This window comes from Oreochromis niloticus, linkage group LG18 (genome assembly GCF_001858045.2).
Source record: "Oreochromis niloticus isolate F11D_XX linkage group LG18, O_niloticus_UMD_NMBU, whole genome shotgun sequence".
In the NCBI taxonomy this organism is placed as follows: domain Eukaryota; kingdom Metazoa; phylum Chordata; class Actinopteri; order Cichliformes; family Cichlidae; genus Oreochromis; species Oreochromis niloticus.
Window position 1 is genome coordinate 20,870,415 of NC_031982.2, and position 26,608 is coordinate 20,897,022.

The 26,608-nt window shown below is 40.9% G+C and overlaps 3 protein-coding genes and 2 long non-coding RNA genes across 16 annotated transcripts in view; 3 read left to right on the top strand and 2 right to left on the bottom strand.

Annotated features, from left to right (window-relative positions):
- Positions 1 to 26,608, top strand: part of LOC102083165 (C-C chemokine receptor type 4) — a 129,784-nt gene that overhangs the window by 50,885 nt on the left and 52,291 nt on the right. The window lies entirely within an intron of this gene.
- LOC106097933 (uncharacterized) lies at positions 425 to 2,080 on the bottom strand. 6 transcript variants are annotated; one of them, XR_003214709.1, is made up of 4 exons: positions 1,707 to 2,051; positions 1,379 to 1,612; positions 1,096 to 1,157; positions 425 to 717 (listed from the first exon to the last, which is right to left on the bottom strand). It is a non-coding gene; the product is annotated as an uncharacterized LOC106097933 (long non-coding RNA). The 6 variants fall into 6 exon arrangements; XR_001223988.3 differs by having other exon boundaries at positions 1,096 to 1,612; positions 1,707 to 2,065; XR_003214707.1 differs by having other exon boundaries at positions 425 to 1,157; positions 1,768 to 2,056.
- On the top strand, positions 4,735 to 7,414 carry LOC109195630 (chemokine XC receptor 1). 4 transcript variants are annotated; one of them, XM_025899959.1, is made up of 3 exons: positions 4,871 to 4,905; positions 5,043 to 5,167; positions 5,312 to 7,414. In XM_025899959.1, exon 3 carries the CDS (start codon positions 5,322 to 5,324, stop codon positions 6,294 to 6,296), a length of 975 nt encoding a protein of 324 aa, XP_025755744.1. In that variant the 5' UTR covers positions 4,871 to 4,905; positions 5,043 to 5,167; positions 5,312 to 5,321; the 3' UTR covers positions 6,297 to 7,414. The 4 variants fall into 4 exon arrangements, with proteins under 4 accessions (XP_025755743.1, XP_019203464.1, XP_019203462.1 ...); XM_025899958.1 differs by having other exon boundaries at positions 4,735 to 5,167; XM_019347919.2 differs by having other exon boundaries at positions 4,735 to 5,167; positions 5,315 to 7,414.
- On the top strand, positions 18,468 to 21,004 carry LOC102075858 (chemokine XC receptor 1-like). Of its 4 annotated transcripts, none has more exons than XM_005476498.4 (3): positions 18,468 to 18,585; positions 18,723 to 18,842; positions 19,007 to 21,004. In XM_005476498.4, exon 3 carries the CDS (start codon positions 19,017 to 19,019, stop codon positions 19,980 to 19,982), a length of 966 nt encoding a protein of 321 aa, XP_005476555.1. In that variant the 5' UTR covers positions 18,468 to 18,585; positions 18,723 to 18,842; positions 19,007 to 19,016; the 3' UTR covers positions 19,983 to 21,004. The 4 variants fall into 4 exon arrangements, with proteins under 4 accessions (XP_005476555.1, XP_025755745.1, XP_019203473.1 ...); XM_025899960.1 differs by having other exon boundaries at positions 19,010 to 21,004; XM_019347928.2 differs by having other exon boundaries at positions 18,488 to 18,585; positions 18,727 to 18,842.
- LOC112842719 (uncharacterized) lies at positions 24,822 to 25,561 on the bottom strand. The gene is made up of 3 exons (XR_003214711.1): positions 25,512 to 25,561; positions 25,022 to 25,156; positions 24,822 to 24,884 (listed from the first exon to the last, which is right to left on the bottom strand). It is a non-coding gene; the product is annotated as an uncharacterized LOC112842719 (long non-coding RNA).

A 26,608-nucleotide genomic window follows, 5' to 3' on the forward strand; every position in this document is an offset into this window, starting at 1 on the left:
ATGAACTTGCGATAAAAATTTGCAAAGCCGAGGAACTTCTGAAGCTTACGGCGGTCGGCTGGTTCCGGCCGGTTCCGGCCATTCCACTATTCTTATTTTAACTGGATCCGGTTTGAGGTTGCCCTGCTCAATTATGTAGCCCAGGAACGACACTGTTTAAACATGAAATTCACATTTCTCCCCTTTTACAAAACAGTCTGTTCTGTAACAGCTGGGGCATTGGTTAGCCCGAATGGCATCACCAGATACTCAAAATGACCGAGGTGTGTGTTAAAAGCCGTTTTCCATACATCACCATCTTGTGCCATTCTGTGCTGATTCTGACCCTGTGATATGCGTTCCAGAGGTCCAATTTGCTACGAATGGTGGCCCCTTGAAGGAGTTCGAACACACATGAGAAGCGGGAGAGGATATATATTCTTGAATGTCATTTTCATTAGCCCCCGGAAGTCAATGCAAGGACAGAGCGACTTGTCCTTCTTCTCAAGCAAGTCATACCTGGGTCAAGTCATGATAACCTTACAGCACTGAGGAGAGATCTGGTGGTTCAGAGCCTGGGGGTGGTTTAACAGTGGAAGTAAGGGGAGTGGCTGATCTAAGACAGTTCATGTGACACTCCTCCCTCCACCCAGACACACACCCCCTCTTCCAGTTGATGTGAAGATTGTATTGTTGTAACCAGGGGTGACCCAAAACCAATGGCGTGTGTGGTGGAGCCTGAAACATAAAAAGCTGATTGTTTTAGGATGATTTCAAGATAACGTGAAGGTAACTGGTTCCATAATGTGAATGATGTCTGGTAGGTGCTGTCCCGACAGAGCAGAAACATGTAGAGGGTGAGGCAACAATTCAGAGATTAAGTTTAAACGTTTGGTGAGATTCGACCTTGGCTCTTGACCAAGGAGTCTATTAAAGGTGAAAGAGTATGAGCCATGGTTTGATTTGTTATTTTGGCTGGCAGCATAAGACATGGAGGAGAATCTTGAGAGAGCTCGCCCACTAGTATTCCTAACTTTACTGGTGGACGCGCCGTTTTTGATTGCGACAGGCAGGTTGCCACAAAATGGCCTTTCTTGCCACAAAACAAGCACTCACCAGGTTCAGCAACCGATGAGCTGCTGCTTCAGCACCGATCCCTTCTCAACAACACTTGTGAACTTTGAAAGAAAAACACCATAGGTTATCTCTGGATTGACTTTAAGCACCGCCTGAGCCCACAGCAGCACACAGTCACGTAACAACTGAACAAAGAAATGCAATTTTTGCTCCATCATCTCCAAACAACTGTTTCTGTTGATGAAAAACCAGAGAGCATTGCTTTAAAAATCCTGCACACTTGGTTAGCTCCCCTATGGCTCAGGGGCAGGTAGACAAAGACCTGGGGTGCCTGGTTCTGGAGCGAGGGGGGGTTGCGGGGGTGGATCAGCCACACTCTCCAGCGGTGTAAGCCAAGCCACTGCCTGGGTTAGAGAAGCAATCTCGCCCAGCAGGTGTGAGAACACTGCCTCGTGATGGACCAGCAGCGCATCCTGTGCCGCGAGGGCTCGCTGGATTGGGTCTAGGTCTTGGTCTGACGAGTCCATATTCTGGCTTCTCATGCACAGAAGGAGTTCTTTGCAAACAAAAGAAGACAGTTTATTAACAAAGGGGAACACCTCAGTGCTATATATATGTACAGTGAGTTGGGAGGGGTGTCATCCACACACATGCTTCCTCTTCAGCACAGTCACACCTCTTCAGCCGCACTCGCTCCAAAACTCCACTTACGCCACCATACAAAGGAAGGGTCCATAATCTGGTCCAGGAGGGGAATATTCAGGAGATTCAACATGCCAGCGGCAAACTGCTCTGTGCCACTGCCTTAAATAGCAGCTGGGGAAATCAGCCACATCAGCAGCAGGTGGTGACAATCATACAGGTGCATGGGCCAACAGCAAGAGTCTGTAATGAGCTCCGCCCAGGCAGAGAGGAGCGAGGGACAGCCAGAGAGAAAAAACAAAAACAAAACCTGTTGCCAGCGTGGCACGGGGACCATGACAGTCTAGAGATGGTTTTTTAAGTAATGGTTTAACTACTGCCAGCTTGAAGGCCTGTGGTACATGGTTGATTATTAGAGATAGGTTGATGATATTTAAGATTGAAGCTGTCATGTTTCGGCTGTGTGCAGGCCGGAGAAGGACCCAAACGCAGAACTCACCGAGACAAAAGTGAACTCAAAACACTGCTTTATTGCAGGCTAGCACAAAAAATATAACAAAACTAAACTGGGACATGGATCACTAACACACAGGAAAACACAGCCATGAGGGAGACTACAACACCGACAAAGAGAAACACAGGACTTAAATACACAGAGGGATAACGAGGGAATGAGACACAGAAGGAGAGCACAGCTGGGAGTAATCAGGCTGGACGAGACAAGGGAAGTAAAACTAGAAACACTGACATGAGACACGGACCTTCAAAGTAAAACAGGAAACACACTGACTGAACTCTAGACATGTAACTTAACAGCAACTGGGGAGACAGAACATAGGAACCCGAAACATGGTACAAAAAGGTCACAGTAGACACAACATGGAACACAGGGAAGCCATATTACAAAGCCAAAGAACTAAACCTATGAAACCCAGGGAAACAAGAAACAGTGCAACAAAGGACTCAAAACATAAACCATAATATACAAACACAAGATCTCTTCAAAATAAAATAGGAAACATAATGAGACGCAGACATGACAACCAGAACTTGACAACGTAAGACACAGACATGAAACACATGAAGAGCAGGGGAGACTTAACAGGGGTTGGAAGACTCAAGGGGAATCTAATAACAAAGAACTAGAAAAACTCATGAGCTTAATCATATAAACATCCAAATAAACTAAACTCAAAACACTGGGTCATAAGACCCAGGATCGTGACAGAAGCATTAATTAATGGCAGGACTTCTTTGAGCAGTCTTGTAGGAATGGGGTCTAAAAGACACGTTGATGGTTTGGAGGAAGTAATTATTGAAGTTAACTCAGAAAGATCAATTGGAGAAAAAGACTAAGTGAATTTCAGTGGTACTGAAAGCAGCTGTAGATAATGTTACATCTGTGAGATGACTGTGGATAATTTTTTCTCTAATGGTTAAAAATTTTTTTGTGAAGAAGTTCATAAAGTCATTACTAGTTAAAGGAATGGTTGGCTCAACAGTGCTCTGACTTTTTGTCAGCCTGGCTACAGTGCTGAAGCTTTACGGAGGGCTGTCTTATAAAGCAACAAACTATTTCTCCAGGCTAAATGATGATCTTCTAAATTTGTGACACCGCATTTCCTCTCCAGCTTACAAGTTCTCTGCTTTAGACTGAGAATTGTACCACAGAGTCAAGTACTTCTAATTTGAGGCTCTGTTTTTCACAGGAGCTACAGTATCCAGTGTCATACGTAGTAAGGAGGTAAAATTATTAACAAGACAATTGACCTCTGTTGGAGTAGCGTTCAGATAGCTGCTCTGCTCTATGTTGGTACACGGCATTGAAGCTGCTAACAGTGGGTGGATTATATTCTTAAACTTAGTTACAGCACTTTCAGAAAGACATCTACTGTGATGAAGTCTACTCTGTGTAATCAATTATTGTAAATTTAAATTTTATCAGGAAATAATCAGACAAGAGAGGGTTTTCAGGAAACACTGTTAAATGTTCAGTTTTTATGCCATATGTTAAAACAAGATCTAGAGTGTGATTAAAGTGGTGGGTGGGTTCTTTTACAGTTTGAGAGAAGCCAATTGATTCTAATAACAGATTAAATGTCGTGTTGAGGCTGTCATTTTTAGCATTTACATGGATGTTAAAATCACCCACAATTATTTTTTTTTTCTCAGCTGAGCACTAAATCAAATAAAAAGTCTAAGAAATGAGACAGAAACTCTGTGTAGTGCCCACGTGGATGATAGATGATTACAAATAAGACTGGTTTTTGAATTTTGGAGCTAGGGTGAACAAGGCTAAGCATCAGGCTTTCAAATGAATTAAAAGTCTGTCTTGGTCTTTGGTTGATTAATAGGCTGGTGAAGTTTGGCCTTCTCTACTTTGACTGCTGTCCCTGTAACCCCGCTCCAGAGAAAATGGATGTAACGACAGAGGGATGTTTTTGCTGCCAAAACTATTACAGTAACTCAAATTTCAGGCACTACAACAATACCAAATTTCTGGTGTCATATGCAGATGATAAGATCTCAGAGAAATCAGGCTGGTGGGGTCAGAGTGTGGTCCTACAAGGTACTGCAAAGGTGTAACAGAAAAAAACAGAATAAGAGTGTGAGGCTTCGTTTTAACAACAGTGGTTTGTAACATGTTTTGTTTCATGTTTAGTTTTCTCTCTCTTCTTATCTACTTCCTCATCAAGAGCATTGCTGCAGTACCACTTTAGCACTTTTATTCATCTACCTTTGTATGCTGTACACAGCAATAGAGATATCATAAATCTACATCATTTTCATGATCTGCATTTGATTTTACGTTTTCATATTTATATGTATTTATAACACTTTTTTCAGTAAGAAATACTTACTTTCAAACAGAATACTGTGGTTTCTGCTTTTTTTTCTAATTTTGGATCATCAATATCCTCATGCTTTAAAAAAAAAAAAAAATAGGAAAAAGTCACATTTGTCTGTTTTGGGGTTTTTTTTGTCTGTTTTGATTAGACGGCTATGGAAAAAAAAATAAACATACATTTAACATTGAACACGAAACAATGTGAAAAAACCCCCCTGATTGCTCAAGCTTTTTTTTTTCACTGTGTGGTTTTTGGTAGGGCGGCACTCTAGCCCAAAGACAAGACAAACTATCAGATATCTCACAAACATAACAGGTTTTTCACCACAGTGCAACTCAGCAGAAGACATGAGTTTAAGGTAAGTTTAGAGGAATGTAACATGCCTATAGACAGTTATTTGTCAGGTTTAATTTTGATGAAGTTTCATTTTTCATGTGAAAAATTGTTGCACAAGTTAACTTTTAATCTTTTTTTCATGATGTGGTTTTTGTTAAGGCAGAATCTCTGAATTAATCTGAAAAAAAAAAAAAACCCCAGGAAATATTCATTTTCAAAAGAACACCCTACAGCTTTTTCACAACAGTAAAATTAAACAGAAGACTTGACAGTTGATGTTTGCAGTAAGTTGCTGTGTTTTTTTTTTCTTAAATTTTGTACTTTATTAATCCCATTGACTTTATATAATATACAAAAACCAGACCCAAAATCAACAGTTTCTGTCATTTTAGAGAAAACTGCTCAGTCATTGTGTTTTTTTTTTCCAGAAGATTGAAAATGGCAAACTTCACATCCACATATGACAATGTGAGTGATGGTGCTGCATACCTTTGTGATACTAATGTTCCCACCATCACTGGTCCCCTTTTCATCTTGATCTTCATCCTCAGTATCACATGCAACAGTCTCCTCTTATGTGTTCTCTTCATCTACGAAAATCTGAAAAGTATCACAAATATTTTCATCCTGAACCTGGCCTGCTCCGATTTGATCTTCACCATCACACTTCCATTCTGGGCTGTTGATCATCTTCACCACTGGGTCTTTCGGGACTTTGTCTGCAAATTCGTGACTGCTGCATTCTTTGTTGGTCTGTACAGCAGTGTCATTCTGCTGACTGCCATGACAGTGGATCGTTTCATTACTGTGGTGCTGCACAACTGGCCGATCAGCTATGCCAGAATGAAGAGGTGTGCAATTGGTGCCTGTATAGCTGCCTGGGTCATCAGCATCTCAGCGTCCCTGAGTGATGCAATGAAAGTAAAGGTTGAAAACTGGTATGGTAAAAACTATTGCTATTATGAATCTGAAGAAAAGCTTGGACGTTATCTCCAAGTGTCACTGCTATTCTTCCTCCCATTTGCCATCATTATTTTCTGCTATTCTGCCATCCTCAAGACAGTTTTACAAGGTTTAAACAGAAAGAAGTTCAGGACTGTGGCTGTGCTGTTGTTTATTGTTGCAGTCTTTTTCATTTGCTGGGGGCCATACCATATTGTGCTTTTAATCAAGTCTCTCAATACAAACAAAGATTGTAATGTACTGAAACGGTTAGAAGTTGCCTACCATATTTGTGAAATGCTTGCCTATTCTCACTGCTGTATGAACCCTCTGCTATATGTGCTCTCACAGAAGTTGCAAAAGCATCTGTTGAATCTTTTACGCTGTGAAAAAGTGAACAGGAAGAAGAGAGAGACAAGCACCAGCCTGAACACTTCACAACATTTCACATTGCAGAGCTCTGCTGTTTAGATGGAACTGCACAACTATCCATTAAAAAGTCACTTGTGATATTGAACCTTGATTCAGGCTGATACAGTCAAAGTACTTTGATGTGTAAGTGTATTAACACACTCGCTGAGGCAAACAAAAGCAGTAGCTTTCGATAAAAGCTACAGCACGGAATCTTGGGATAATTTTTGATCAATCTCTGTCTGTTGATGCTCATATCAAGTCTTTGATCCGCTCCTGCTTTTTTCATTTAAGAAATATTGCTAAACTTTTCTTTTTCTTCTCCAAAGTTGAAATGGAGATGCTTGTCCATGCCTTCATCTCCTCCCAGTTAGACTATTGTAACGCATTCTTTTCCTGTCTGGCTTCCCTAAATCACCTTCAAGCGGTCTAAAATGCTGCATCAAGGCTTTTAACCCACAGTAATAAATTCTCCCATATCACTCCCATGTTAAAATCCTTGCACTGGCTTCCAGTTGGGTACAGATATCAGTTCAAAATCCTCACTTTTAAGTTTATGTCTTTACGAAAGGGCCTCACCTAAATATCACTGAGCTTCTTCATCCCTACTCTCCAAAGAGGATCTTTAGATCCACTGAGTGGTCTTCTGATGATTCCACGGACCCGTTTGAAAACAAAGGGGGATCGCACTTTTCAAACCCTTGCTCCAATACTGTGGAACAGTTTACCTCCCCCGCAACACACCATCGACTCTGTGGTTTCTTTTAAAAGACAGCTTAAAAAATCTGTTTAGACAGGCATTTGGGTAATGTTTGTGTCTAATATGTTGTTTTGTTTGACATGCTTTTATACTTCCTTTATATTGTTATATTGTTTGTTTGATATGCTTTTATTATTCCCATGTGAAGCACTTTGTAATAGCTTCTTGTTTTAAAAAGTGCTATATAAATAAATTTTACTTACTTACTTAGTAGTTCACAACATATATAGATATGACAAATTGTATTTTTTAATAAACAAAAAGTGTAAAGGTTGGGATAAACATAAAGGTCTGCTTGTCAGCAAATAACTACAGAGTAACTGAAGTAATGAGGATTCATTAATTCATTGATAGTTAAAGCTGTATCAATCAGGTTAATGTCATGAACTGAATTAATAAATGCACTGTGTTACAAATACATTAGTCACATCTTGATAAAAAACAAATGCAGTTTAGAAGCATCCAGAAATAATCTTGGGACCTGAGAAGGGGCAAATGACAACACCCAAAGTCCATCATGGATAAGAGCTATTGTATAAGGTGAGGCTCAAGAAATAAAAAATCACACATAGCAATGTTTTCTGCTTTTTTTTAAAATTGTTTTTAATATTTGGCCAGAACCACTAAACCAGGAAGCAGGATGTGCACTAATTAGCATGAAAGCAAGAGATAGCATCTTTTCAAGAAATTAAGCAAAGCATTACTAGAATAAATATTCTTTCTGATAAAAGCAAAACAACACCTAATACATATCCTGTTAAAACAGGAAGTTGAGTAAGGTGTAACTGTAATGAAGTATCACTGCAAAGGAACTAACTAATCAGACAACAGTTCTTTAGTTCAGGAAATTGTGGTTGCATTTCATTATAGAGAAGGAGCTGTCATAAACTGCAAGATAAGCAGACTAAATGTTGAATTGAGGCGCAGCCTGTGAAGGGAATCATGTTTCCATCGAAGCCTTGTTGTGTGCTGTTTAAGAGACTTTTCTCTTTTCAGAGGGCTTTATTCTTGTACCATTATCAGAGAGAACAAGATCATTTGGTACTTTGATTGCCTACTATTGAAGAAGCTGCTTGTTGATCTGGCTATAACTACAAACCCTTAAATTCAGATTTTAGGTCATGCAATGACCACAGATATGCTGAAGAATGTTTCTGTCCCAGAGTGTTTTCAGTTTTGATGCTACCTTCAGAAATTAGTATTTCTGTTGTTTGTGTGATGATTTTTTTTCTAAATCCTGGTTCCCTGTTTTCTGTTTGATGTCATCATGGGACCACCATGTGAGCGCTGATATTTAGACCACCAAACAGGTGGTCCTCTGATTGCGGGCACGGTTGTCCTGCTTTTTTGTTTATGCATAACAAAATTTTCAGCTCAAGTTGAATTTCAGATTGGAAGTGAAACGATAAGTCAAGTGAAATTAAGTATGAAGGCATATGATTTAGTCCACTTTTATTTATATATATATTATTAATTACATTAACAAGAGGTGTTTGTGTGTGTGTGAATTAAATTGAATTCTTATTTCCCCTTCTACATATCGTAATGTCTAAACTTCAGAGCCCTGCATTAAACAGTTGTTCTTATTATTATTGGTAGGTCCCCACTAAGGCCCCTCAAAAGCTGATTTGCCCTCCTCTGCTTTCACCTTCCTGCTCTGATGTCTGGCCTTCCTCCACCTATTGCCCCTTACAGCTGTAAGACTGACTTCCCTTCCACAGTCTTGAGTAAAATAATTTCTGCCTTATCCTGCCCTCTACTTCCTGGACTGTGGACATTGGTTGAAAATGTGAGGTACTCAGACTTCTTTTGGAAGGGGTAGAACTTTTGTGCATTTCTGAAATTCTACTAAATCACTTATCACTTAACCTCCTTTGTAGCCATAAAATCTGGAAGTTTCAATTTCCATAACTTTGAAAAGAAGTACAGAAGGAGTCATATAGATTGCATAGATGGAGCTTGATGTAGCAATTCATTAATTCACTGTTAGCAATTCATTTGAATTTTCACATTGTATTCAAGGTTCTGTTTATCTAGTTAAGGTTGATTGATATTGCTGTTGCATAAGTGTCAGCATTTCAATAATTTGAAAGCATTTCCCTTTATGTTTATCCCAACCTTTACACTTTTTGTTTATTAAAAAATACAATTTGTCATATCTATATATGTTGTGAACTACTAGTAAGTAAGTAAGCAAAATTTATTTATATAGTACTTTTTAAAACAAGAAGCTATTACAAAGTGCTTCACATGGGAATAATAAAAGCATGTCAAACAAACAATATAACAATATAAAGGAAGTATAAAAGCATGTCAAACAAAACAACATATTAGACACAAACATTACCCAAATGCCTGTCTAAACAGATTTTTTAAGCTGTTTATATATATATATATATATTCATAGTATCAAGTAAGTAAAGTGTTTTACACAGACAAACATTCACAGGTGTTGTCAGCAAATACCTACAGAGTAACTGAAGTAATATATATAGATATATATCTATATCTATATATATATCTATCTATATCTATCTATATCTATCTCTCTCTCTCTCTCTATACATACATATAAAAAAAAAAACCACCCAGCACGCCCCTGCAGGCGGTTTATCCTTCAAGCTCGGGTCCTCTACCAGAGGCCTGGGAGCTTGAGGGTCCTGCGCAGTATCTTAGCTGTTCCCAGGACTGCGCTCTTCTGGACAGAGATCTCCGATGTTGTTCCCGGGATCTGCTGGAGCCACTCGCCTAGCTTGGGAGTCACCGCACCTAGTGCTCCGATTACCACTGGGACCACCGTTACCTTCACCCTCCACATCCTCTCGAGCTCTTCTCTGAGCCCTTGGTATTTCTCCAGCTTCTCGTGTTCCTTCTTTCTGATGTTGCTGTCATTCGGAACCGCTACATCGATCACTACGGCCGTCTTCTTCTGTTTGTCTACCACCACTATGTCCGGTTGGTTAGCCACCACCATTTTGTCCGTCTGCATCTGGAAGTCCCACAGGATCTTAGCTCGGTCATTCTCCACCACCCTTGGGGGCGTCTCCCATTTTGACCTCGGGACTTCCAGGTTATACTCGGCACAGATGTTCCTGTACACTATGCCGGCCACTTGGTTATGGCGCTCCATGTATGCCTTGCCTGCTAGCATCTTGCACCCTGCTGTTATGTGCTGGATTGTCTCTGGGGCATCTTTACACAGCCTGCACCTGGGGTCTTGCCTGGTGTGATAGACCCCAGCCTCTATGGATCTTGTACTCAGAGCTTGTTCTTGTGCTGCCATGATTAGTGCCTCTGTGCTGTCTTTCAGTCCAGCTTTGTCCAGCCACTGGTAGGATTTCTGTATATCAGCCACCTCCTCTATCTGCCGGTGGTACATACCGTGCAGGGGCCTGTCCTTCCATGATGGTTCCTCGCCTTCCTCCTCTTTCTTGGGTTTCTGCTGCCTGAGGTATTCACTGAGCACGCTGTCAGTTGGGGCCATCTTCGTGATGTATTCGTGGATGTTCATTGTCTCATCCTGGACTGTGGTGCTGACACTCACCAGTCCCCGGCCCCCTTCCTTCCGCTTAGCGTACAGCCTCAGGGTGCTGGACTTGGGGTGAAACCCTCCATGCATGGTAAGGAGCTTTCTTGTCTTTATGTCAGTGTCTTTATGTCAGTATATATATATATATATATATATACACACAATACATTGGGAAGATGGCCCCAACTGACCGAGTGCTCAGTGAATACCTCAGGCAGCAGAAACCCAAGAAAGAGGAGGGAGACGAGGAACCATTATGGAAGGACAGGCCCCAGCACGGTACCACCGGCAGATAGAGGAGGTGGCTGATATCCAGAAATCCTACCAGTGGCTGGACAAAGCTGGACTGAAAGACAGCACAGAGGCACTAATCATGGCAGCACAAGAACAAGCTCTGAGTATAAGATCCATAGAGGCTGGGGTCTATCACACCAGGCAAGACCCCAGGTGCAAGCTGTGTAAAGATGCCCCTGAGACAATCCAGCACATAACAGCAGGGTGCAAGATGCTAGCAGGCAAGGCATACATGGAACGCCATAACCAAGTGGCCGGCATAGTGTACAGGAACATCTGTGCCGAGTATAACCTGGAAGTCCCGAGGTCAAAATGGGAGATGCCCCCAAGGGTGATGGAGAATGACCGAGCTAAGATCCTGTGGGACTTCCAGATACAGACGGACAAAATGGTGGTGGCTAACCAACCGGACATAGTGGTGGTAGACAAACAGGAGAAGACGGCCGTAGTGATCGATGTAGCGGTTCCGAATGACAGCAATATCAGAAAGAAGGAACACGAGAAGCTGGAGAAATACCAAGGGCTCAGAGAAGAGCTCGAGAGGATGTGGAGGGTGAAGGTAACGGTGGTCCCCGTGGTAATCGGAGCACTAGGTGCGGTGACTCCCAAGCTAGGCGAGTGGCTCCAGCAGATCCCGGGAACAACATCGGAGATCTCTGTCCAGAAGAGTGCAGTCCTGGGAACAGCTAAGATACTGCGCAGGACCCTCAAGCTCCCAGGCCTCTGGTAGAGGACCCGAGCTTGAAGGATAAACCGCCCGTAGGGGCGAGATGGGTGTTTTTTTTTTATACATATATGAAACTGAAAGCAGCTCAACTGAGCTTCACATGGAGAAATCAGCACTTCACTATGCTGCTGCTCTCCCCATTTTCGTCCTCTGCATGAAACAGCTTGTAATGAACTCTATGACGGGACTTTCGGAGAGTGGGTCTGTGGAGTAGGGACAGGGATTTTTATCTGAGACTGCACACCTTGTCTTTGGATTTACTATGTTTTTGTGGTTCAGCCTTTCTGTTTGTCTGCCGAGGCCTCAAGAATGAGGTGTTCAAGCAGCTAGCACTATGATGTGGCTGCTGTGTGCTGCTGCAAGCATTATTCTGTCTGAGTACTGAATTTGGTGTTTTGAAAGTGTTTGTAAACAGTTTGGCATTGCCAACTATCATTAAAAACCAACAAACTCTTTGACATCTACATGGAAATTTCCCCTTTCTTCCTCATACCTTTCCTTATCATTACATTATATTATGTCCACAGAATGGATATGGATAATACTGAAGCAGAGGAGAATAAATAGTCAGTAACAGCTTAGGGATAACTGTTAGCACTTTTCTTTGTGTGGCTCCTTACAATATCCACATGTTTAAGAGTACGAATATCAGCTTATATAAGCATTGCACTGTTTAACATTTGCTAATAGTCAAGCTTTACAATGCCAATTTAGCAAGAACATTTTCACATCTATTTTCTTGACTCTTCCTCTACCTGGTATTTGTCAATCAAACACACTGGTCAGAAATAGTAGCACTTTATTTATACTGTTCATTTGGGTAGCTTATTGCTTGCCATTTATCATTTAGTTTAATCACTATATACCAAGATTTGAAAGAATATGAACCCCCTCAAATCTCCAAGCTGTTTGTTGTCGTTTTTACAATCGCCCTTTTTTCTATCAGTACATTAGACAAAGAATTACACAGCTCTGCTTCATCAGTTTCCGTTAGGCAATCCAAGAAGCCCAAATAAATAAAACAAATTATATGCACCGGGTGGCCAGTTCTCCTTCCCTCTATCCCTGTTACGCAAAATGCAGCAGCAAACTTTTGGCACCAGAATGCCAAGTTCTCTTCCTTCTATCCCTTATTCGCAAATGCATCAAGTTTAATACTACTGGGATACCAGTTTTTCTGCATTGATCCTTCATATGCAACATCTGGATGCCAGGTTCTCATTCGCAAGATGAAGAAGTAAGTTTTTTTTTTTTTTTATCACTAAGACAACAGGTTCTCTCTCTCTCTATCTCTCATTTGCAAATGCAGCAGAAAGCTTTTTGCACTGGGATACCAGGTTATCTCTTCTCTAACTTTCCTTCGCAAAATACAGCAGCTCACTTTTCCAGCACTGGATTGGCAGCTTGTGCCATCTATTATTTTCAAAAAAAAAAATTATCATCACCGTGTTGCCAGTCTTTTCATGCTTAAGCCATTTGCCTTTATCTACTAAAACACTGTAAAACCTAAAATCAGGATGTGGGCCCAGCTAGTGAATCTTGTTTTAAACATATTTTGCACCACTGATTATACTGTAAATAGTACTGGAGATATAGAAAATTAGTCACTTCCCATATCTGTCTTATATTATATCAGTCATTCTTGTTTTTTTCCATGTTTCAAATTTTCAAGTCAGAGCTAGGATCACATTCGTACACACTGCAACTGTTTGCAAGTAGATTGTAACCAGTGTGTATCCCCCTAAGGCAAGAAAGGAAAAAAAGAAGGAGAAAAAAGTAAAAGGAAGAAAAAAAGCACAAGGATAGGTGTGTTTTCAGTGTCATTAACACGACTAATAATGATTCCCTTCCTGACACCACACCCTGAACCCGCTGCTCCACTTCTCCCTTGCAGCTGAGCCACCAACCACAATCCACCAGAGAGATCAAAAGAAAAAATATGTAACAATCACCTGATAACTCAATGTCACTAACAGGAAACTCACAGGTGCTGTTTTTAACTAAATCCACTGCAAATAAATACGATATCACAGGGACACTTATTGGATGCACTATGTGCTTCCGTGAGGAAATAATTTATACCACTGCAACTAAATTATACTAGACACAACAAATCATTTCATCACAAACACTTGCAAGGGCAGATTCCTATGAGTTGTTAGCTCCCTACTTAGGGATTGCACAATGCCCAAATAATATTGCCCCTAGCCCAGTTGACATGAACACAAACCCAAGCATAAAATAATCCTTTTTAAAATACGGCCCTTTCCCTAAAACAAACTAGGGAGAAAGATCGACAACAGGAGAAAAGAAAAATGGTGACACTATCACATGTGCAGCCCGTCCTGCAGGAGACGATACAGTGTTACCTTACAGTGCATGAATACATTTTTTTCCTGTCATATTCAACTCCAACTGACTGCTCTGTTTGCCACGCCACATGATTAATGAATACAATAGACATCACCAATACATTTCAACAAACTTCACTCACTCCACTGCATGTGGGTCCTCAATTCAATATTTAGTCTGCATGTCTCACAGATTACAACCAATCCTTTCTCTGTATTAAATGCAACCACATTTTCCTGAACAAGAGAACTGATATCCGATTAGCAGCAGTTGCTCTCAAAACAGCCTTACACTATGCACTTTATCATTGTAGGGTTTTTGCAGTTATATTTCTATACTGTTACACCTTACTGAGTTTTAACAGGAAATATACTGGGTGTTGTTGTTCTGCTTTTGTAGCACAATGAATATTTATCCATTTTTAGTGTTGCCTTGCCTCATTGATTGAGTCAGTTTGACCTGCACACAAACACACACACACACACACACACACACACTGTTACATTATTATAATCTAAGCACAGACACGCTTATTGCTCTCACTTTCCCACCCTCTGTCATGTGCCCACCTGCAAACCACTTGTTTGTTTTTCCATATTTTCAAGCACTATGTGCCTTGCACATGCTACATTAAGGGGGTAGGACAAAAAGATAAATACTTCTACATCACACTGCAGAGTCTTCCCCTATATATACACATATATACATATATATGTGTGTGTGTGTGTGTGTGTGTGTGTGTGCTTGCACATCTGTGTGTTCTGAGCACGAGCTGAAAAGCTGCCACAACTAAAGTAGAAAAACATTTTAAATAAACTTTCACTTACCTCATAAATGCTGTGTGTACTGGGTATCTCACAACCTCCAAAAATGCTTCCTGGGTTTTATTTATTTTTTTTTATTATGTGGTTTTTTGTTAACCCTGCCTCTCTATGACTCACTGAGTATGAGAAACTATCAGTTATCTCAAGACGATCACAGCTTTTTCACCACAGTGCAGTGCAACACAAAACAAGACATGACGGCTGATGTTCAGAGTTGTGATCACTACTTGTTTTTACTCCAGATTCTGTACATAATTACTCTTCATGGTTTACCTAATGTAGTAGTTTTACAAAAAGTGCTCAATTAATGTGTTTAATTAAATTTGAAATATCTAGTTTTGTGTTTCTGTTTTCTAAAAACTTGACAATTGTGAACAACTTCACATCAGCTGCAGAAAGTGAGCGATCATGTCTCATATTTTTGGGAAGTTGAATTTGGAATTTTTTCTGGAACTTTCTACATCTTGGTATCATTAGTCTCATAGGCAACGGTCTCCTCTTATGTGTTGTTTTCATCTACAAGAACCTGAAATATATCACAAGTATTTTTATCCTGAACCTGGCCTGTTCTGATTTAATTTTCACCATCACACTTCCTTTTTGGACTGTTGATTGTTTACATGACTGGATCTTTGGGGAATTTGTCTGAAAATTCGTGACTGGTGCTTGTTGGTTTGTACAGCAGTGCCATTCTGCTGACTGCCATGACAGTGGAGCGTTTTATTACTGTCATACTGCACAACTGGCTGATCAGCTATGCCAGAATGAAGAGATGTGAAACTGGTGCCTGTGTAGCTGCCTGGGTCATCAGCATCTCAGCATCCCTGAGTGATGCAATGAAAGTAGTTGGTTGAAAGCTGACAAACTAAAACCTGACATTACAAAGAGTAGGCATGCAGGGGTGTTGAACTCCAGGCCTGGAGGGCCGGTGTCCTGCAGGTTTTAGATAACACGCTGGTTCAACACACCTGAATCAAATGATTAGTTCATTACCAGGCCTCTGGAGAACTTCAAAACATGCTGCCTTTAAATCAGCTGTGTTGTATCAAGGACACATCTAAAACCTGTAGGACACCGGCCCTCCAGGCCTGGAGTTCGACACCTGTGGCAGAGAGCAATTACAACTATAATAAGAAACAAAACCTGGAACACAATCTTAACCTCAGAACATTAAAGAAACCAGAAATAAAAGACCAAACGCATAAACATTGCATCACAGACCCACTGGGACCCAGACCCAAACTTCTACTCATCTCCGATTAGATCTACTTCTATTACTTAAAAATATTTATGTTAGAAAATTAGTTGTAATAAGTGACTGGCACCTACAAACATAGTCAAGAGCAGGGGTGCCCAATCCTAGTCCTCGAGAGCTACTGTCCTGCATCTTTTAGATGCATCCCTACTCCAACACAGCTGAATCAAATGGTTTGATGACCTCTTCAGCATGCCATCAAGTTTGGCAAAGGCCTGATAATAAGACATTCATTTGATTCAGGTGTGTTGGAACAAGGATGAATCTAAAAGCTGCAGGAAAGTAGCTCTCGAGGACTAGGATTGGGCACCCCTGGTCAAGAGGCTTAGCTGTTCAAGCCAAATTTAAGAGATAAGGGACTTGAGATTTGCTGTGACCAAAGATCTGGTTCCAGTATTCTAGAAACATTTAATAATTTGGGATTAACACAACAAAACAACATTAAAAGGGAGTGGCAGCTGTTAATGGCAGATATTAACTTTTGCTGGTTAGCGAAGATTATTAAAAATTGGTTTGAGCTAAGGGGAGAGGGGGGCGAGAGACCTATCGACAGACTGGTGCTGCAGCTACAACAATGCAGTCGTGGTTAAAAGATAGCTGAGCGTAAAAGTGACGCTCTTGAATTACCGGTCAATCTACGTCCTTACGCTCACCTATGGTCATGAGCTTTGGGTAGTGACTGAAAGAACAAAACTGCAGATACAAGTGGTGGACATGAGCTTTCTCCAAAGGATGGCTGGCCTCTCCCTTAGTAAGTGAATGGGTTAAATGCAGAGAGGAATTTCCCCACGGGGATCAATAAAGTATACATTATTATTATTATTATTATTGGAGTTTGCAAAGAAAAGCGTCTGGACTTCTTTAAGTTGCTTGAAAAGCAACTTAAAGAAGTCCAGACGCTTTTCTTTGCAAACTCCTTTGACTACGATGACCTGGATGACTGAGAACCTTTACAGACATATTATTATTATTATTATTATTATTATTATTATTATTATTATTATTATTATTATTATTTGATACAGGGTGAGAAGTTTGGCCATCTGGAAGGGGCTCCGATTATCTTCTCCACGTCGAAAGGATGCAGTTGAGGTGGTTTTGGCCCACCAGAAGAAGAATCTGGGGCAGACCCAGGACATGCTGGAGAAAATATACCTTTTGGTTGACCTGTTAATGCCTTGGTGTTCCCCTGATAACCTAGAGGAGGACGCCAGGGAGAGACAGGTCTGGCCTTCTCTGCTTTGGCTGCTGTGCCTGCAACCCGGTGTTAGGTCTGCACTCGCAGGCCTCGCTAGTTCAGAGACTTCTTACCGTGAACAAAGCAAGATAATCAGAGCTCAATTCATTTTAACATGGAAGGGAAGCCGGTCTGGTCAGGATCTTGGAGCTACAAGCTCCCCACCTGATCCCAGCCAACTTCAAAACTCCAGTCTCCCCTCGCAGCCTTTTATTCAGTGACAACAGTTACACAAACACCCCATTGTAAAACCCATATGGTGTGTCATAAAAGTTAAGGCACTGTGTGTGTGTGTGTGTGTGTGTGTGCATGCGTGTGTGTGCATGCGTGTGTGTTTGTATACGTAACTTCCTGGTTACAACTGTTTTAACAACATCCCTAGTCATAAAAAGGGTCATCTCCCCTCACCCCGTATATGGCTTAACCCCTTTTAATGGTCCACCATACTCAAGCATAGGTGAGCCCATAAATGGCAGGAAGTAAACATTCCTTACTAAATAAGGAAACCAGAATGTTACATGCAAGTGTGCCTGCAGCACAAAATCACTCCAACACCCGGCTCCAGAGAAGTGGAAGAAAATGGATGGATGGATGGGTGGATGGATGGATGGTTTTTGCTGCCAAAACTATTATAGTAACTCAAATATTCAGGCTCTATAACAATGGCAAATTTCTGGTGACAAGATCTCAGACAAATCAGGCTGGTGGGGTCAGAGTGCGGCCCTACTGTAAAGGGTCTAACAGAAGAAAATAGAATAAGAGTGTGAGGCTTCTTTTTAACCACAGTGATGTGTAACATGTTTTGTTTCATGTTTAGTTTTCTTCCTCTTCTTATCTGCTTCCTCATCAAGAGCCTTGCTGCTGTACTACTTTAGCACTTTTATTATGTTCATCTACCTTTTTATGCTTTACACAGCATTAGAGATATCATAAATCAACACCATTTTTATGATCTGTGTTGGATTTTATGTTTTCATATTTAGTTGTATTTATATCATGTTTACATGTTTTCAGTAAGAAATACTTTCTTTCGAACAGAATACTGGGGTTTCTGCTTTTTTTCTAATTTTAGATCATCAATATCCTCATGCTTAAAAAACCCCCAAAACAAAACAAAAGTTACATTTATTTATTTATGAGTCTGTTTTGATTAGATGGCTTTGAAAAAACCCCCCATACATTCAACACTGTTTCATTTCATTTCAATGTAAAAAAAAGTGATTGCTCAAGCTTTTTTGCTTTTTTTTTCTTCACAGTGTGGCTTTCGTTAGGGTGGTACTCTAGCTCAAAGACAAGACAAACTATCAGATATCTCACGAACATCACACGTTTTTCACCACAGTGAAATTCAACAGAAGACCTGAGATTGAGGTAAGTTTAGAGGAATGTAACATACATATAGACAGTTATTTGTCAGGTTTAATTTGATGAAGTTTCATTTTTCATGTGACAATTTGTTTCACAAGTTAACTTTGAATTTTTTTTTTCATGATGTGGTTTTTGTTAAGGCAGAATCTCTGAATGAATGTGAAATAAACAGGAACTATTAGTTTTCCGAAGAACATTGCACAGCTTTTGTGATGAATCACAGGGCAGTTCAGCAGAAGACTTGACAGTTGATGTTTGCGGTAAGTTGCTGCGTTTGTTTTCTGAAATTTGATACTTTTTTAGTCACTTTGGTTTTATATAATATACAAAAACTAGAACCAAAATCAACAGTTTCTGTCACTTTAGAGAAAACTGCTCAATCATTGTGTTTGATTCCATTTTATTTCATATGTATGTTTTCCAGAAGATTGAAAATGGCAAACTTCACATCTGGACTGAGTGATGGTGCTGCATACCTTTGTGATACTAATGTTCCCACCATCACTGGTCCCCTTTTCATCTTCATCTTCATCCTCAGTATCACATGCAACAGTCTCCTCTTATGTGTTCTTTTCATCTACGAGAATCTGAAAAATGTGACAAATATTTTCATCCTGAACCTGGTCTGCTCTGATTTGATCTTCACCATCACACTTCCATTCTGGGCTGTTGATCATCTACACCACTGGGTCTTTGGGGAATTTGTCTGCAAAGTTATCACTGCTGGATTCGATGTTGGTCTGTACAGCAGTGTCATTCTGCTGACTGCTATGACAGTGGATCGTTTTACTACTGTTGTACTGCACAACTGGCCGATCAGCCATGCCAGAGTGAAGAGGTGTGCAATCGGTGCCTGTATAGCTGCCTGGGTCATCAGCATCTCAGCGTCAATGAGTGATGCAATGAAAGTAAAGGTTGAAAGCTGGGATGGTTTTAAATATTGCGAGAATGAATCTGAAGAAAAGCTTGGACGTTATCTCCAAGTGTCACTGCTATTCTTCCTCCCATTTGCCATCATTATTTTCTGCTATTCTGCCATCCTCATGAAAGTTCTGCAAGGTTTAAACAGAAAGAAGTTCAGGACTGTGGCTGTGCTGTTGTGTATTGTTGGAGTCTTTTTCATTTGCTGGGGGCCATACCATATTATGCTTTTAATCAAGTCTCTCAATACAAACAAAGATTGTAATGTACTGAAACGGTTAGAACTTGCCTACCATATTTGTGAAATGCTCGCCTATTCTCACTGCTGTATGAACCCTCTGCTGTATATGCTCTCACAGAAGTTGCGAAATCATCTGTTGAATCTTTTGCGCTGTGAAAAAGTGAACAGGAAGAAGAGAGAGAGAAGCACCAGCCTGAACACTTCACAACATTTCACATTGCAGAGCTCTGCTGTTTAGATGGAACTGCACAACTAATCAGTTGACAGTCACTAACGAAGTTAAACATTGACTTGGGCTGACAGAGTCTAAAAGTACTTTGAAGTGTAAGTGTATTAACACAGTCACTGAGGCAAACGGAGAGCAGTAATTAGATTAACTTGGACTGTAAAAGTAACAATATCTGGTGTATTTTTACTTATACCTTTATTTTAAAGTAGATATGACAAATTACTTTTTTTAATTCACAAAAAGTGTAAAGGTTGGGATAAACATGCTTTAAAATTATTGAAATGCTGACACTGATGTAACAGAAATATCAATCAACCTTAACTAGATAACCAGAACCTTAAATACAATGTGAAAAGTCAAATGAATTGTACTTAATAGACAATTCAATATGTGTCCAGTTACTTAAACTTTAGGGAAAAACAGTATTAGACTGCTACATGACTCCTTCTGTATGTTCTTTTCAAAATGGTGGAAATTGAAACTTCCAGATTTTATGGCTACAAAGGAGGTTAAGTGATACGTTTTTGTAGATAGCATGATTCTGTTGCTTAAACTCAAGTTGTTTCTTCCATTTCCAAGTCCTAACTTTGATTTAGTAGGATTTCAGAAATGCACAATAGTTTTACCCCTTCCAAAAGAAGTGTGGGTACCTCGCATGTTCAACCAATGTCCATACTTCAGGAAGTAGAGGGCAGGATGAGGCAGACATTATTTTACTCAGGACAGCTATAAGGGGCAGTAGGTGGAGGAAGGCCAGACATCAGAGCAGGAATTTGAAAGCTCAGAGGAGGACAAATCAGCTTTTGAGGGGACCTAGTTCTAATAAGAACAACTGTTTAATGCAGGGCTCTGAAGTTTAGACATTACAATATGTAGAAGGGGAAATAAGAATGTATTCAATTTAATTCACACACACACACACACACACACACACACACACACACACACACACACACACCAACTAAGAATCTGATTTCTTCTTTTATCCTCTCCTCTTGTTAATGTAACTAATAATATATATGTAAATAAAAGTGGACTAAATCATATGCCTTCGTACTTCATTTCACTTGAATTATCGTTTCACTTCCAATCTGAAATTCAACCTGGGCTGAAAATTTTGTTTTGTCTTGTTTTGCATAAACAAGAAAACAGGACAACAGTGCCCGCAATCAGAGGACCACCTCTTTGGTGGTCTAAATATCAGCGCTCACATGGTGGTCCCATGATGACATCAAACAGAAAACAGGGAACCAGGTTTTAGAAAAAAAAAAAATCACCACACAAACAACAGCCTATCTGAATTTAGTGGTTTGCAGTTATAGCCAGATCAACAAGCACATTCTTGAATAGTACAATAGTCAAAGTACCAAATGATCTTGATCTCTCTGATAATGGTACAAGAATAAAGCCCTCTGAAAAGAGAAAAGTCTCTTAACAGCACACAACAAGGCTTCCATGGAAACATGATTCCCTTCACAGGCCGTGCCTCAATTCAACATTTAGTCTGCTTATCTTGCAGTTTATGACAGCTCCTTCTCTATAATGAAATGCAACCACAATTTCCTGAACTAAAGAACTGTTGTCTGATTAGTTAGTTCCTTTTTGTTACACCTGACTTAACTTTCTGTTTTAACGGGAAATGTATTAGGTGTTGCTTTGCTTGTGTATCAGAATGAATATTTATTCTAGTAATGCTTTGCTTAATTTCTTGCACAGATGCTATCTCTTGCCTTCATGCTGATCAGTGCACATCCTGCTTCTTTAGTTGTTCAGGCCAAATAGAAAAAAAAAATATCTAAAAAAAAAAAAGAGCAGAAAAACATTGCTATGTGTGATTTTTAATTTCTTGAGCCTCATCTTATACAATAGCTCTTATCCATGATGGACTTTGGGTGTTGTCATTTGCCCCTTCTAAGGCCCCAGGATTATTTCTGGATGCTTCTAAACTGCATTTGTTTTCATCAAGATGTGACTAATGTATTTGTAACACAATGCATTTATTAATTCAGTTCATGACATTAACCTGATTGATACAGCTTTAACTATTAATGATGTAATAATGTTATATCGTCATTACTTCAGTTACTCAGTAGTTATTTGCTGACAAGACTTGAATATGTAAATCATGTTCTTGAAGAGGGACTACCATTATGTAATTATTGTCACTAAATAATAAATATTATTTTTTAATTATTTATTTTGAGACTATCATTTTTTTTTATTGTGTTTTATTGTATTTTTATTGGCTATTATGGCACTTTTACTCTTTTTGTGTACAGCGCTCTGTGAACACATACTGCAATGAAAGCAGCTCAGTTGAGCTTCACATGGAGAAATCAGCACTTTATGTCCTCTGCATTAAAACAGCTTCCTGTGGGTCTTTCTAAAGGGAACAAGCTTGGAAGATCACATCAGATATCCTACTTCTGCAACTCAGTTTCTAACCTTTGGTGCAATTTTGAGGCTTGTAATGAACTCCATGACGGGATATTCGGAGAGTGGGTCTGTGGAGTAGGGACAGGAATTTATTATCTGAGACTGCACATTTTTTAAAAAAATCCTGTTTTCTCTATTGATCCTTCAAATGCAAAGCAGCAGTGAACCCTTCCAGAACTGGGATGCCAGATTCTTTCTTTATCTTTCATTTGGAAAATGCAGCAACAAACCTCTCTGCATCTATTATTGCAAACGGCAGCAGGGAACCCTTCTGCCTCCGGATGTCAGTTTTCTGCCATCTATCTATTGTTTGCAAAACAAAAAACAAAAAACAAACAAAAAAAAGCTATGGGCACTTCCCTCTATCCCTCTTTCGCAAAATGCAGCATCAAGGTTTTTGGCACCGGCATGCCTGTTTCAATTCCCTCTATCCCTCTTCTGCAAATGCATCAGCAAATTTTCTACCACTGGGATGCTAGTTTTTCTTCATAGATCCTTCCTATGCAAAGCAGCAGTGAACCTTTCCTGCATCGGGATGCCAGATTCTCTTTCCTCTATCCCTCTTTCACAAATGCAACAGTAAGCTTTTCCCCACTGGGATGCCAGGTTCTCTTTCTCAATTCCTCCTTTGCAAATGCAGCAGCAAGTTTTTCTGAATCTATCCTCCATATGCAAAAGCAGCAGTACACCTTTCTGCCACGAGGATGCCAGTTTTTCTGCCAGCTATCTATCCTTGGCAAACATCTTCTGCCTGTAGGACAGCTACAGGCAGAAGATGGAGAACCAGCTTCAGCAAAACAATGTTGGTGAAGTCTGGAGAGGCCTCAGAACCATCTCAGGCCACAAACATCAGAACTCTCTGCCTGGGAGGGATGTGAGGTGGGCAAATGAACTGAATCATTTCTTCAACAGATTTGATTCAGCCATGAGGCAGTCTCCAACATCGGCTGCAGACTCACCCACCCCCACTGCTGCTGTTCCACCTCTGACACCTCAGACACTTCACACCTCCTCTATTCACCCTGCTCACTCCTCCCCACCCCCAACAACAGCATCCAATAGGGCTTTGGAGTTGACGTCACTGGAGATGGGCCACGCCCCCTTTCCGCCATGACAGTAGGCTAGACACAGGATACAGCTTCAGCTATGGTTCGTACGTGTTGTGTTATCAGTTGCAACGTTTGATCACACGATCGTGAAGGCAAGAAGCTGGATAATGGGCTCTCTTTTCATCGTTTTTCAACCTGGAGGCAACGTGAGGGATCCCATGTATCCGATATTACTAAACAAAGACGTCAGGCTTGCATTGCAGCGGTGAGACGAGCAGATCGAGTTCTGTGCAATCCCCAGCTTTTTGTTGGTTTGCTCTCCGCATCTTCTTTCCGGTGAGTTCTAAATTAATTCATATCACTATTAAAATGCTTTTAGTGTTATTTTCAATGTGCTGAGGTCATAGATAATGAGATAAAACATGCTAATGTGTGATGCTGCAGAACCACGTCATGTCATCATGTCGACTGAGTAGCTTATGATTTAGCATTATTGCAGGCAAACCAGCATATGAAATGGATGTAACAAATCCAGACTGGGCACCAACACTGCTCATGGGCCTCTAAAAACATACTAAATTGCTCTCATTTTACACTAATCCGCACATAACTTCCAGATGAATCACACACCTGTCATGTGCACTAATTTTATCTTACAGGCTTTTATGCAGCTGCAGAGTCTGATGGTGTGCCCCGTGCAGAAGTAATCGATGAAGATCTGACAGAAGAACAACAACAAAATTACAATGTCATAGCTGTGGACAGCAGTTGTGTTGGACAAGTGGAGGTTGAGGTACCACCTGTAAATGTGGACAGTGGTGATCGGACAGACAGCATCACAGAAGCTAAAGGGCAGACGAAGCATTGTGTATGCAATGAACAGGGCAGAGCAGAAATAAACACAACACTGCTTGATAAGATTGTTAAGGTTTGCTGTGTTTTGGTGAATATGTGCCCCAGTGTGGTTGTCAAACCAGCGCCAAATGAAACTTGCTCTTGTTGAGTATTCATAAAGCTGTTGTGTTGCATGTGTAGTTCATTGTAAATAATTGTACTTTGTGTGAAGTAATTTCAATAAAACAGAAAAGAATAGTATACATGTGTTTTTTTTTTTTTATTCTTGATCTTATCACATGTACTTAGCAAGTACATAGAAATGAAATGCAAACTATTTACATGGCAACACACAGCTGGCATCAATCTTGAACCACAAAATGAAACATTACAGGCTATTTAGAGCAGCACATTGTTTGGAGAAGTATTTCCCAACAAGTTCAGGAAGACACACTTTAAGAAAGAAGTCTTGTGCTTGCTTTAAACGTGGTTCCCAGAAATCCACATCAGGGAAGATGCGTATGACAGGTCTCTCTGTGTCCACACAACGAGGTCACAGTGCAGTTTCATTCAGTCGTTGTGAGTGCAGTACCTGAAACACACAAAAACCACTTTTAATAAAAGGTCTGTAATGAACCAAGGCTAATATAGATGGTTTGGCTGTACGTGCAAATCAAAAACTGTAACAAGGAAGTTGTTTAGAAAGTTATCATGTTCAAACCGACTTACCTTTGTCTTAACGACAACGTACAGTTGTCGCAGCGTGGAGGCATAAAGATGGACAAATCTTGCACCCAGCCGTTCGTGAATTGGATGTGGGCCTCCAGGGATTTATAATTCTTAAACTGGTTTGCTGTGTATGCGCTGACTCCACAGACAAGGTATGCAAAGATCGGGATAGGACAAAGGCGGTAAGATAAAATTAGTGCACATGACAGGTGTGTAATTCATCTGGAAGTTATGTGCGGATTAGTGTACAATGAGAGCAATTTAGTATGTTGAGCAGTGTTGGTGCCCAGTCTGGATTTGTTACATCCATTTCATATGCTGGTTTGCCTGCAATAATGCTAAATCATAAGCTACTCAGTCGACATGATGACATGACGTGGTTCTGCAGCATCACACATTAGCATGTTTTATCTCATTATCTATGACCTCAGCACATTGAAAATAACACTAAAAGCATTTTAATAGTGATATGAATTAATTTAGAACTCACCGGAAAGAAGATGCGGAGAGCAAACCAACAAAAAGCTGGGGATTGCACAGAACTCGATCTGCTCGTCTCACCGCTGCAATGCAAGCCTGACGTCTTTGTTTAGTAATATCGGATACATGGGATCCCTCACGTTGCCTCCAGGTTGAAAAACGATGAAAAGAGAGCCCATTATCCAGCTTCTTGCCTTCACGATCGTGTGATCAAACGTTGCAACTGATAACACAACACATACGAACCATAGCTGAAGCTGTATCCTGTGTCTAGCCTACTGTCATGGCGGAAAGGGGCGTGGCCCACCTCCAGTGACATCACGCTCCAAAGCCCTATACACACTCAACACAAGGCTCCAGCCTGTCTCTCTCAACCACCCAGGTTCGGAGGGAACTGAGGAGGATTAAAGCCAAGAAGGCAGCGGGTCCAGATGGCATCAGCTCGAGGGTCGTCAGGTCCTGCGCGGACCAACTGTGTGGTGTGATGGAGCACCTCTTCAACCTGAGCCTGAGGCTGGGAAGAGTCCCACAGCTCTGGAAAACTTCCTGTGTTGTTCCAGTGCCAAAGACTTCACGCCCCAAGGACCTCAACAGCTACAGGCCGGTGGCTCTGACATCCCACCTGATGAAGACCCTGGAGCGGCTGGTCCTGGCTCAGCTTCGGCGCCTTGTGAGCTCATCACTGGACCCACTTCAGTTTGCCTACCAGCCTGGCATTGGAGCGGATGATGCCATCATTCACCTCCTACATCGTTCCCTCGCTCACCTGGAGACCGCTGGGAGCACTGTGAGAATCATGTTCTTTGATTTCTCCAGTGCCTTCAACACCATTCTTCCCTCGGTTCTGAAGGACAAGCTGGAGAACTCTGGAGTGGACCATCACCTCACTACCTGGATTTTGGACTACCTCACCGACCGACCACAGTATGTGAGGACTCAGGGCTGTGTGTCGGACAGGGTCGTCTGCAGTACGGGGGCCCCACAGGGAACGGTTCTGGCTCCGTTCCTCTTCACCATCTACACTGCAGACTTCTCCCACAACTCCACCCAGTGCTTCCTGCAGAAGTTCTCTGATGACTCTGCAATAGTCGGCCTCATCACTGATGG